Source organism: Verticillium nonalfalfae (genome assembly GCF_003724135.2).
Source record: "Verticillium nonalfalfae strain VnAa140/NRRL 66861 chromosome Unknown scaffold_86, whole genome shotgun sequence".
Lineage (NCBI taxonomy): Eukaryota > Fungi > Ascomycota > Sordariomycetes > Glomerellales > Plectosphaerellaceae > Verticillium > Verticillium nonalfalfae.
In genome coordinates, this window is record NW_021167311.1 from 101771 (window position 1) to 114497 (window position 12727).

At 54.3% G+C, this 12727-nt stretch overlaps 4 protein-coding genes across 4 annotated transcripts; 2 read left to right on the forward strand and 2 right to left on the reverse strand.

Annotated features, from left to right (window-relative positions):
• Positions 1-864: 864 nt before the first annotated feature.
• On the reverse strand, positions 865-2671 carry D7B24_009030 (uncharacterized protein; the record flags this gene model as incomplete). The annotated part of the gene is made up of 5 exons (XM_028643108.1): positions 865-1139; positions 1198-1461; positions 1643-1999; positions 2085-2419; positions 2481-2671. 5 exons carry the CDS (start codon positions 2669-2671, stop codon positions 865-867), a joined length of 1422 nt encoding a protein of 473 aa, XP_028493243.1.
• Positions 2672-7763: 5092 nt separating this feature from the next.
• On the forward strand, positions 7764-8375 carry D7B24_009031 (uncharacterized protein; the record flags this gene model as incomplete). Its single annotated transcript, XM_028643109.1, has 3 exons — positions 7764-7970; positions 8032-8160; positions 8238-8375. 3 exons carry the CDS (start codon positions 7764-7766, stop codon positions 8373-8375), a joined length of 474 nt encoding a protein of 157 aa, XP_028493244.1.
• A 300-nt stretch (positions 8376-8675) lies between these two features.
• D7B24_009032 (uncharacterized protein) lies at positions 8676-9701 on the reverse strand (the record flags this gene model as incomplete). The annotated part of the gene is made up of 1 exon (XM_028643110.1): positions 8676-9701. The coding sequence occupies one exon, from the start codon at positions 9699-9701 to the stop codon at positions 8676-8678; it is 1026 nt and encodes a 341-aa protein (XP_028493245.1).
• Positions 9702-11092: 1391 nt separating this feature from the next.
• Positions 11093-12537, forward strand: D7B24_009033 (uncharacterized protein; the record flags this gene model as incomplete). Its single annotated transcript, XM_028643111.1, has 5 exons — positions 11093-11257; positions 11325-11429; positions 11497-11870; positions 11948-12015; positions 12104-12537. 5 exons carry the CDS (start codon positions 11093-11095, stop codon positions 12535-12537), a joined length of 1146 nt encoding a protein of 381 aa, XP_028493246.1.
• Positions 12538-12727: the final 190 nt, after the last annotated feature.

Consider the following 12727-nt stretch of genomic DNA (forward strand, 5'->3'; position numbering starts at 1 on the left):
AGAGCTCCCTTGTGTCAGATCTGGTGCAGCGCTCAGAGATGGGTGTAAAATCAATGGCATCTGCCATGAAGGTGCCGCAAGAGCTTATGCCTACTTTCACGTCCTACATGCGCAGATTGCCGGTTGATACGGTTGGAAAGACAGTGCATGCTTTCCATATAAACGTTCAAGTTGTCGTCAACATGCATCTTTCGTGAGCGCGGGCACTTTATTAGCGTGAAGCATAAGATGATATTGCTAAGGTAATATAGCTAGGATTTCTCGACTTGAGGCGACTACTCGTGCCTAGAGCCTGGCTGGGCATTGCCATCGCTGGCTCCAGAAGTAGTGCAGACCCTTGCACATACTCTCATCACCCGAACACCCAAACCTGCTCATTCTGCGAGCATCGGAAGGTGGGCTAGATTTTTCAAATGGCAAGGAATATGTCCATTTACCATGCTGATCAGATCATGACTCCTCTTGCCCTCCTCAAACGCTTTTTGTCGGGGAGGTTCAGTGAAGCGCCGCCCTACCTACTCACTTACATCTAGGAGGAAAGGTCTAACTTGCGTGATGCTCATCAGTATTGATGGGTGTGCCAGTAACACGGTTGAATTTTACTCCATGCAACGGAGATGAGGCAATGACGACGCTATGCTTCATAAATCCTAAGTCATGTTTAGCAGGCCCAGTTCAGTCCGTTGCTCGGCGAGTTTAAAGGAGCTCACATTATCAAATTATTTGCAACGATAGAAGAGAATCTGAGAATACTTTAAAGTTTATTGCGCCAATTCGAGACCTGACTAAAAAGACTTGGACAAACGAGCGCGACTTGGCCTCCATCGCATGTGTGACCAACCCCGAGACGGGCTGAAGGAAACCTCAAGTCTTCTCAATCTTATAGCCCCCCGCGCAAAGGCGCTGGAAGGTTTTCTTGGGGTCGTACTTGGTCGATATATTTCGCAGTTTGGTCCAGTTCTCTTTGCCGTAGCTCGCAATGACGTCGTCATCTGGTCCTGCGTTGTTCATCCAAATCTGGGGCATCAATACGCCGCGAGCCTGTGCGGCTTCTCTAAGCTGAGCGATGCATTGCTTTCCAGCACTCAGCATGTACTCAGTGTCTTTCTCATGCAGCCATGCGTTGTCGAGAAAGACAACTGACATGATATTAATACACCGGAACTGCCACAGATGGGGGGTGAGGGTCCTACTCACTGCATTGATCTTCTTCGGCCCAGCCAGGAGGGTTCCCGCCGCGCTGATTCGATTCGCGCATGGTTTGGCCGGAGATTGCTGACATGTTCATGGTAGCAGATGCATTGGTAACTTGGGAGATATCTTTGAACGCATCGTGGAATATATCAACGGCTTCGTAGTAGAACTCAAGATTCGCCTTGACAGTCAAACAAAGCATCGAAGACCTTATTTTGTTAACATCATCGGCAATGAGCATTCGCGGGGGTTGGAACTTGCCGTGTGCTCTCGGAAAAGTATACGTTTGGCTCTCCGCTGGCCGCAGTTGCGGTTGGATCATCATGATAGGCCAGTTGGAAAGGCGTGCAGTTCCTGGTCAGGACCGACTCTGGGTTCAGGTCGAAGAAGCAGTCAAAAGCCCTGGGGTGAGTTTTCTCGAAGACGTGTCTATCCGCCGAAAGTACACTCTGGAGGTACTTGCGACCCCCCGTCATGGTCCAGCCTGTAAGGGACTCGACGCCAGAGTCTTCCAGCAGGTTGTCTGTCTGGAATTTGTAAAAGGCTTCAGCCCACTGGCGTTGCGAATCCCTACTCCAGTTATGCATGATGATTCCGCCCCAGACCCCGTTCGCGACTGGGAAGGTCGACATGTCCAAGCGAGTGACGATGCCGAAGTTGTTTGAGCCGCCCTTGAGCGCCCACCAAAGATCTTCGTTTTCGTCCTTGTTGGCGTTGATAATCTTTCCGCCCGTTGTGACGACCTCGAAGTTCACAACATTGTCGCAGGACCAACCGTACTTATGGAACCAGGGCGAATTTCCGCCTTCCAGTGGGAATCAGCATCTAGTCTTTTCCTGCGTTCTGATCACGTAACTGAGCCTTGAAAGAGCGGGAGGGGGACGACTTACAACCTGTAATCTGGCCCACGCAGCCGACGGGCGAAGAGTGGCCGCCAGTGACTAGAACTCCGTACGGCTCCAGATAACTATAAATCATTCCCCACCGATTTCCAGCACCAATGCGAGCAATCCTGGAGGACTCATCATATTGAAGACCATTCAATCGATCAGTGGAGATCAGGACGCCTTGCTCGATACTGGCCCATCCCGGGTTTGGAGAGTGGCCGCCGCCTCGAACAGCAAACCTCTGATTGGAGAACTCGAGGATAGCAACAGCTTTGGCGACCTCCTCAGCCGACGAGGGACGAAAGACAATTGAAGGATGCTTTCGGGCCAACGCTGACCTGTGGGACACTGTGGGTCAACGCATCATCTTGTAAATCGCTTCGCAAGTCATGTACGGACCAATTTCCCCTTATTGCCTCGTCGTATGCCGGAGTCTCGGGGATGTCCACAGCAGCAGGATAAATGGTAGTGAGGACATGCTCGGCGAATTTTCCAGGTGCTTCTTTGCGGCCCTGAATGCTTTCGATCTGCTGCGAGTCCAGTCCGAGGCCGGAAAGGAACTCAATCCGCTGTTGCGTTGTTGCGGCCATCTTGCGATGATATTTGGTCACGATAGGGTTCTACACCCAAACTCGACAGGTCGCCTTTGGACATATTTAAATAGCTCTGATAGAAGTGAACAACAGATCACGCCAGTGCCGTTACCCCGCTCCTCGACCTCCGCTCCTGCTTGACGAGCAACGGGACGGCTTCCTGGATGGAGACTTGGATGGCGTCAGCTACGGGCTTTCGGTGCCCGAATCTTCCGGCCGGCATTACAATTCGGGGTCCGGGGCCCCGTCCCATGCACGAAATCTGCCTGTGTGTTGGATCTTACTTTACTAGGCTGTGGCGCGAACACGGATTACCCGCTCTACCATACTCTCATCTGACCACCTGAATACTTAAGTTCCAGATCTGACTCAATCCGTTGCCTGCCTCCTCGTCCGTTTGCAAATGCGGTGGATCCCGAGCGCGCAGAACGCTTGCTTTTGCCGGGCAATACACCCGTTGTGCGCCCCTGCCACTGGATCTTGGTTTCTCCCACAATCACCGGCATTCCTACTTTAGTCAGAGTAAAATCGACTCGATAATACACAACGCCGATGTCATTGTCGTCGGCGCCTGACATTGCTGTTATCTCGGCAAGTATTGCGGCGCCTGAGAAGGGCGCACGCTTGATCCTGCTAGATGCCGCCTACGGAGGTGGCGCCTCTGCGCAGTCCGTTAGCGTGGTCTATGCAGGCGGCGGAACCGATTGTGTCCGAGTACCTCCAAAAGGAGGTGGCAACATCGATGACGAAACTCTGTGGGCTTTCTGTGTTGACAGGGCGACCTGGTTGCACTGGATGGAGCGTCACGGCGCAAAAGTCCCAGGCCTCGCTTTGTCCGTGGAAGCCGAATTACCCGACACCTAGGTACGAACTACCTCTATCTCTCAGGGAATGAGAAGTCCCATCGATGTGATACGTTTGCCCGACCCGCCCCTCGAGGTCATCGCATGCTCAGCCCTGGTATACCTGGCACGCCCTTGGGAAAGCCATGTTCAGGAGCGTACAAAAGGCAGGCATCCGGGTCATGCCCGCAAGCTGAGTCGAGAGCCTCATGATCTCTGGCAAAAACCATCGTATTACGGGCGTGGTCGTACAACTTACCAGTCCTGGTTGGATGTCCTTCAATCGTCACGAGTCTCACGCGCCGTGGTCAACAGCTTCAGCTTTCCGTTCCTGGGCTGACCGATGTGTTCCTCAGCCGCGCAAGAAGCAGCTCCCAGAACTTCGCCAAGTGGCGCCCCAGGGCACTCGCGGCGACAACGGATCAGGCAAGCGGCTTGGTCAGTCTGTAGGCGGCGTGACGGGCAATATGGACCGTAGTTCTGCCTGACGCTTCCTCTATCCGTCGACAGCCTTTCGAGAGAGCGTCATCGTCTCGCATGAGGGCCGGCGCTTCATCACCGAGCACATCAGCGGCCTGTTCATAGCTGATGGCGCTTTTGGCCCGCTTAAGCAAGCCAACGGTCGGTAAAAGGACAAAACGATGCGGGTAGGTACAAGCCATACCACCAAGGAGGACTTCTTCCCTGCGTTTTTGGCAGCCTTCACAAAGTCTATGACGGAGAAGAATGTTCAGGGAGGATTCAGAGGGCCTGGGCTTGCTTCAATGAGCCCGGAAAATGTGATTTAGACCTGGATGTAAATTACGGACGCCTGTGTCTTTCGGGGAGGATCTAACTACGCCAGCCAAGAAACGCTGCGGCGTTTGTGGCGAGACAGGACGTGATGCGCGAACATTTTAAATTGAGATAGAATCATCTCAAGAAAATAGTTCTGAGTAGTTCAATTGGTTCCGGGCGTTCTGGTTCACTGGGATAGGACATTTGTCGGGTAGCTGGGAGAAAGTGGCGAGAGTGGCCACTCGCTTATCGTGGACGTTAACGAATTTACGACGATCAATTAAATTCACCATATCGTGACTTAACAAGTCGACACCGCGTCAATACTTCTGATCACTGAGAAATAGAAGAGAGACCTTGTTGTTCGAAGTTTGTTCTCGATGATTATAGTTCCCATGGTAAACTATCGTTAGCGTGCCTTTAGTCTAATTAATTCTATTCTATAATGATAGAAATTTGATTCCCTTATATTTCTAGTTATTTTTATAAATTATAATATAAATTTTAGTAAGTAGAAATAGGAAAGAAGGTATAATATTTTTAAGCTTTTCTTTTTAAATATCTTGTAAGCTTCTATATCTATAAAATAAAAAGAGAGATAGCTAAAGCACTAAATTAAAGTTTATATTAATAGTGAAGCTGTTGAGAGGGCTTCACTGTCTATGCGAACCCTGATTCATTGCTTTGGCTGTGCCTGAGAGCTCTGAATACCTATGGTAGGTGATATAAGTCTTGTTGTGTGATTCCTGCCATCTCTCTGAATTGCCACTCCCTACGTGAGTCAGATGTACCCATCTAATTCACCGATCACGCAAGCTTTGATTCACGTCCTCCTGAGAGCTGTGAATTCCAGCCTCGGTGATCACTATATCGGTGATCCCCTACCGAGATCACCGTCCTAAGGGAATCCCCTAATATTGGTTCAACAGAAGCCCTCTTAATAAGTATCGTTCAGTAGAGGGAATAAAGCTATTAATACCTATAAAAATCGCAAGTGAATAATACTCTATAGTACGTAAAAGGGCGTATAAACCATCAGAGGGGGTTAAATAACCAAGAAAGGTGATATGGTCGTGGTCACGGGGACTAGTAATCTCAGATCTCAGACACTCAATTTATGGTGTTGTATTAAGACGGTCCCCCCCCCCCTCCCTTATTAGGAGGGACTATAGAGGTTCTCTATATATTATGGCTCCTAGTAATGTAACTAGGAGTCGTACAGGCTGGTGATCACTGTTCCGTGATCACCGAAGGGGATCACTCTCCAGTGATCACCAACCTACGGTCACGTGACAGGCTCCACGTCATCGCCTGTCCACTGTGCCCGTAACAAAAGGTATCTATATCAAGGAGCTACTCTATAGAGCAGGAAGGTGCCTAGAAACTAAGCTCTAGGAGGCACCTGGGCACATGCCACCTAGAACCAGGTGAAGGCCACCGACCAAGTCAATGCCAACACCAACCTTGAAAACTACCAACCAACGCCCCGTCTGTCCTTCGCGCTGGACTTAGTGCTAACGACCTGCGCCAGCTTTCGTTTGACGTCTAGTCGCGCGTATCTCCAACCTTTTCCTGTAGACGATTCATGCCAATCACCTCAGCATGTTGTTCTCTTTGTGGTGGCACAGTCATCGACTCGGGTGGGCAGCCGTTGTGGATGGCTCGATTCGTCGCGTGTGAGTATCTGATCTTTGAGTAATGTTTTGCTCGTCAACGGGACATCGCCTGACAGTCAATTCCTCCAGTGTACGCATTGAATGATCGGGCCAAGACGACCGCTTGTGTTTCGGGCTCAGGTCGCCGGAAGCAGCTCACCGACAAGATCACGGCTTCGTCTGCAGCAGGGGTACCCACTGAGCCCGACAGTGTTGATCCTGACGACGGCTCGTTCAGGATTAATCTTATGCTGACAGCGTTTGAATCGCACGACATGCCAGGCCCGCCACCGCCCTGTTGGGGCTTTCCTTTCCACGCTGCATGCTGGGAGATTCTGTCGCACGCCTGTCTTCAGGCCGATTGATCCTGGGTCCAGACCCTCTTTCATCTTTGCAGGAGCCTTCCCGTGAGTTCAGGCCTGCTCGACTGGAGGCATGACTATCACGGCTCAGACCTGCAAGGTGATGAGACTGAGCTCCTGCCTTCCACAAACGCGGAGCACTCAGGCGAACCACTGATCAACAGGAGAGACCCCCCTTGCTATCCCACGCATGACGCTTGTCTTTGGGACAGGAATCTCCAATGGATCAGATGCATCGACTGCAGTGTTGGTTGATATCCCGACGGCATCCATCAAGTCAGTTATCCGAAGCAACAAGGCGACGACTCGGCATATGGACACGTTTGCCAAGTTGCCTGCAGAGATACTCGGGCTCATCATCACCGCCCTACCATCATCCGACGTTATCAGTCTGAGACAGGCGTCTCGCACTGTCGCCCGCATCAGCTTGCCGGATGCATTTTGGATATCCCGCTTTCTTCCCGGTCGAGAGTTTGACCACGTCTTCGAAGCACGCCAGCACTTCTCGTCTCAAACGCACAAGAGGAGGTGGAGGTCGATATACAGGTCTATGCAGAAAATCGAGAATACCCCGTCCATGGAAAACAGAAACCGCGTCTGGAAGCTCTCAATGAGCCTCCGCCACGTCCTGGAGGGCATGCAAGGAAAAGATTGTCGAGGAACTGCTGTCCAGTTATATTTCGAGCCGGATGCGCCTGCAGCCACTACTTCGAGACCGCTCGTCACCGCTCATCGACTACTCAGCCAGCGAGTACAGTCCATGTGGAGAGGGTGCAGAGCTTTACATGAGCGCCGGCTCTCGTTGCCGCCTTACGACGTTGTTACGGTCTTCGTTTCCACCATCAACATATTTGGCAGGAGCTATGTCTCTGGTCTCCGAATCCTGGACATCAAGAACAATTCTCAACACTTGGGTTTCATCAATACGGAAAAGAAAATGCCTCTTCCAACAATGTCGGGCAGTTCTTTTCAAACCAAAGGCTTCTATCTTGCACAAGATCAGAGGGAGAACGGAGGGCTGGTCGTTATACTCAACAGTCGTCAATTGACCCAGTGTATTGGCGATCATGATGATATCCCCTAAAGCAGGCTTGTCTTCGAGTCCAGAACGAGCAGCTGTGCTGCTGTTATTGACTATATTCAGGGCGGTTTCGGTGTGGGCGGAATCGATGCCTTCCTCGGATGACGGACTGAATGGTCGCAGGCCTTCAAACTCGTAACACTTTCTGCATCGGCGGACTTGTCTGTACCGCTGCCAGATCCAGACTCGCGACTGGACCTGAAAGATCGGGCTGTATGGTACCTGAACATCCCAAATCCAGATCTGACCATGCTGGGCACGTCGGGAAAAATCTACGGGCGCAGCTTGTATGACGAAGCTGTAGCGCGTTTTCTGGTGTTTGGCAGCACTGATGATGATCACGCACGCAATCCCGCACAAGTCACCGTCCGAATGAGAGACAACGGCCCCGGACAATTCACTGATTTCCGTGAAATCATCATCAGCTTCGACCCCGCCGCTCATCAGACGCTTATTCGATTAGACCTCAGGAGCGAGACAGCGCCCCAAGAAGAAAGCCTGGTGATCGACGGTCCTGGCGGCGAGCGCATCACGGCGCCAGACTCGGTGTATGAATATAGCCAGCTCTTGGGTTTCACGGTGCGTGTGGTCCTGCACATCTGGATCACAATGCCTTGAGGCTAATTCTTGCGATGAACAGATCCGTACAAGCTTTGGACGCGCAGATGACTTTCCAGCTGGGTTTCGAGACGACATTTCACCTTGCGCATCGGTAGCGAGATCGGTGCACTGCCCGGCAAAGGAGAGCATTGTCGGCTTCTGGGCCATGGTAAGCTCTCATGCAATATTGAGTCAAAGTCTCGGCGTTGGAATTGAATGCTAACGCGCTCGTCTTGCTGTTTACAGACAGAGACAGAGAAAATCTTCGATCTCGACCTTATTTCAGCTCAGTCTGTGGTATGTAATGCAGGAAACGACGAGGAGTGTGGAGAGGAGCCCGCCGTCGTAGAGGGCTTGACCATGTTGCACGAGACACAGGAATGAGTCGGTGCAAGTGAACACGTCAAAAAAGAGATCATGGCACCCGATCAGACAGCATTTCTCGGGTTCTCTGCCTGAGCCACCTAAATGGGCAGCCCCTTTCGAAAGGCTTCGAGTCGGTCTCAGGTTTATAAGACTTTGATCCGCACAAAGGAGCAGTTGGACATCAGCGGCAAATGGTTACAAGGATTAAATATCCCGCCACGTGTGAGCGGGCGACATATGGACAGAATAAGGTACGTATGGTGCGTATGTACAGGCCACCCTCGCCGACTCTGGCGCCCCTCATGCCAACAAGCCCATTTAGCCTGACAGCCAACCCAGCAGAGCCTTGTGGAACTCCTCGGGCGCCGAAATCTGGGGCGAGTGGCCCTCGTCGGGGAACGTGATGAGGTGGCCGTTGGGGAGCTCGGCGGCGATCTGGGGGCCGAGGAGGTCGAAGCGGCCGAGCTTGGCGGCGACATCGGGTGGCGACCACTGGCCACCGATGGCGGTGGTGTCCTTCTCGCCGATGAGAAGCAGGGTGCGGGCCTTGATGTCCTTTAAGTAGTGGGCCACGGGCTGGGTCAGGACGAGGTCGACAATCTTGGCCTGGCAGCGCACAAAGGCGTCGCCCAGGGAGCCGTTGTAGACGTTGACGAGCATGCGGACCCAGACGTCGTAGGCCTCCTTCCACTCGCCGAGGTAGTAGACGCGCTGCTCGTAGCCGCGGATGGACTCGTAGGTCGAGGCGGCCTCGGAGGTGAGCGACTGGTCGATGGGGATGTAGGGGACGCCCTTCTGGACGTAGTCCTCGAGGCCGATGCCGTTGACGATGACGAGCTCGTCGACGGTGGCCGGGTATTGCAGGCCAAAGGTCGTCGTCAGCATGCCGCCGAACGAGTGGCCGATGACGGTAACGTTGCCGACGCCGGCGGCGTCGAGCAGGCCGCGCGTGTTGAAGACGAGCTGCTTGGGGCTGAACTGGTAGCCGGCGGGCTTGCTGCTCTTGCAGAAGCCGATCTGGTCGGGCGCGATGACGCGGTATCCCTTGCCGGCGAGCGCGCGGATCGTGCCCTCCCAGGTCGCGCCGCAAAAGTTCTTGCCGTGGAAGAGGACGGCCGTCTTGCCGTTGGGCCTGCACTTGGGCTTGACGTCCATGAAGGCCATCTCGAGCTTCTCGGCCTGGCTGACAAACGAGAAGACCTCGACGGGGAAGGGGTACTTCCAGTTGAGGCCGTTGAGGTCCTGCGGGAACGGGCCCTTGGAGATGGTGCCTTTGGCCTGCGCGTCGCTCAGGCCGGCGGCCATGAGGCCCGTCGTGAGGGCGGAGAGCAGTGAGAAGCGCATCGTGAGGTTTCAGAGGCGCACTCTTTGGCTGCGACAGTGGCGACTACAACAAGGACGATGGCACGACGGGACGGCGTCTAGAAGGAGGGGGGGGGGGGGGGGTTAAGGGTGACAAGACGAGGTGATTGATGTCGAGATGGAGGGGGGGGGCTGCAGATCACGGTTCGAAGCATCCCCAGGAGGATTGATAAGTGTGGTTCGATCCCACAAGCACACGACACGACCCCTGTTCTGCAGCATGGCGAACGGGCTTGACCTTCTGCTTCTGGATGCGAGTGATTTACACACGAGGGCTCGGCACGACGGTCTGCCTGTTGGTCGCAAGGCCGCCACCGACAGGGGCCCGTCCGCTTTTGGTGGTGGACTACATCAGCCTGTAGCCAACATTCTGCAAGCCACCGGTGGCACAGCAAATTAAGGTACGAGTTGGTTGGAACCTTTCTGGCAACAAGGCACAGAACGGCACCAGAAGAGGCCTTGGCGACAACCTCGCTAGCGCAGCCGTTGTTCCCGGTGCAGCCGGGCGCAGGGGTCTCTGAGGACTAGTCGAAAGGAGCCAGGCCTCAGCGACATGGGGTATGGGTTGGTGAGCTTGGGGAGGGGACCGCGGGTAGCCGGGAAGACCAAGTTCGGGTCCGGACACGCCAGAGAAGACCAGCGCGGGAGGGGCCGCGCTGGTGTGTTTAACGTGGTGTGTGTTAGTCTCTGGAGGGGCAGCTCCATTGCAGCAACGAAGGATTCAGGCGGATGCCATGAAAGGAAAGACGCAAGCATTGTTATGCTGGCGATCCCTGACTTCTTGGGGCCTGCAAAGTCTTGGACGCAGACCTGCGACGTCTTGGACTGCGAGAGAGGAAGAGGCAAAGCCTGCGAGACATACAACGGACATGCAGCAATGTTGGCTGCAACTCGGTCGCTTTTACCACATCCTTCCCCCCTTTCTCCCGCCAAGCACCGAGCATCCCGTCGTTTCCAGTGACAACGAGGTTCATTACGATCCGAACAAGACATGTGATGGTGGTGTGCATCCCGCATGCTTTCCCTCCCACGGTACAACCCCATGCCTCCTGTACCTTGCATTGCAGACCGCAAGGGGCGGGGTGTCAGCGATTGTCTGCATTCAATGCCTTTGTGAAGGACGGAAGAGAACTGTTTCTGGAGGGTTTGTGGCGCACAATTATATGACTTTTTTTCTCGAGGGTGCGCCAGCGGGCGCCCGTCATGTCGTGCCAGGCCACGGCCGCCATGGGATACATATACTCAATCTCCCCTGCTGTGAGGCATCTCGCTCCCCTCTGAGCAACAAGAAAATGTCGCTTCTGTCACATACCTGCGCCCGGTAGTCGTCCTCGCTGCACCAACGGACCGCCATCACAGGCCGACTTCCCGCCATGGCCACCGTCAACGGCTCCGGGGAGACCAATGCCAATCAGGTCGTCGTTCCCTGCATTGTCTTCTTCGCTCTGACCCCCATCTTCATCATCATTCGACTATGGAGCCGCATAGCGACGCGATCCACCATCGGCGCCGATGACTGGACAATCATGGTGTCTTTTGTGAGTTCCACCGCCTTGCTGCTCTAGTTTTGCGACGCCTCGTCACTGACGGAACACGCGTGCTCAGGTGTGTGTGCTGGTTGTCCAGATCCTCATGATGTTTTCGGTATCCTACGGTTTTGGCCAACACGTCTATGAGCTGGAAACCAAAGACCGGTTAATGGCGCTCAAGGTATGTCGACCCCGGGTCGCAGACATGCTAGCGAAACGGGCGTGGTTAACATGGGCGGAAACAACAGCTCTTCTACGTGGCGCAAATCTTCTACAAGCTCACCATCAACTTGACCAAGGCGTCGATCCTCGCCCTCTACCTGCGCATCTTCGTCCAGCGCTGGTTCCGCATCTGCTGCTACGTCCTCGTCAGCATCATCCTCGCCTACATGGTCGCCACGACGGCCTCGTCCATCTTCCAGTGCAGCCCCATCAGCGGCGCCTGGGACAAGTCGTCGAAGCCGACGTGCATCGACCTGACCAAGAACTGGTACGCCAACGCCGGCTTTTCCATCGCCACCGACATCTTGATCCTGCTGCTGCCCATGCAGCCCATCTGGGCGAGCAAGCTTCCCGTCAACCAGAAGAGGGCGCTGATGCTGGTCTTTGCGCTCGGTGGATTGTACGTGCATCGTCTTCCTTCTGTCTCTCTCTCTCTCTCTCTCTCTCTCTCTCTCTCTGCTGACAAGATGCTCTCAGCGTCACCGTCACATCCATCATGCGTTCGACGACGCTCAAGTTCTCCACAAAGACCCCCGACATTACCTGTAAGTCGCCCACACCAAGCAGCCTCCCGCTCCCGCCCCGGCCGGGTGACACACGTCCACCATCGCTGACCCGCACCGCGACGCGCAGACGACATTGCCTCGACGCTCTGGACAATGATTGAGCAGAACGTGGCCATCATCTGCGCCTGCCTGCCCATGTGCCGCCTGCCGCTGGCCTTTCTCTTCCCTTCGACCTTTGGCAGCAGCTCGCGACAGCGCTCGAGCTACAAGTACGGCGGCAGCAACAACAGCAACAACGCGGCCCGCAGCAACAACACCAACAACAACATGAGCAGCAGCCAGCACAGCCACAGCGCCTGGCAGCCCTACGGCGGGCCGGCCAAGACGGGCGGCGCCAACCGCAGCATCGTCCACCACAGCGACGAGATGAGCGAGGAGTACATCCTGACGTCGGTCAAGCGGCAGGGGTCCGAGGACGAGGGCGACGCCGAAGGCGATGCCGGGGCCATTCGGAAGACGACGCGATATGAGATCTCCTATGAGAGGGAGATGTCGCGTTAGGATGGACAGGGTGGGATGGAGCGGGGATTGCATGGGTTTGAATAGAGATTTATGGAAAATGCGCTATGTGAGGACACTAGATCTAAGAAGCCTTGGGAAAACTCCATGACTCAAGCTTCATAATCAAAGCCGTTCTTGACCTGAGTGTTTGGTTGGAGATGATGGGCTCAATAGAAGAATCGCCAATGAC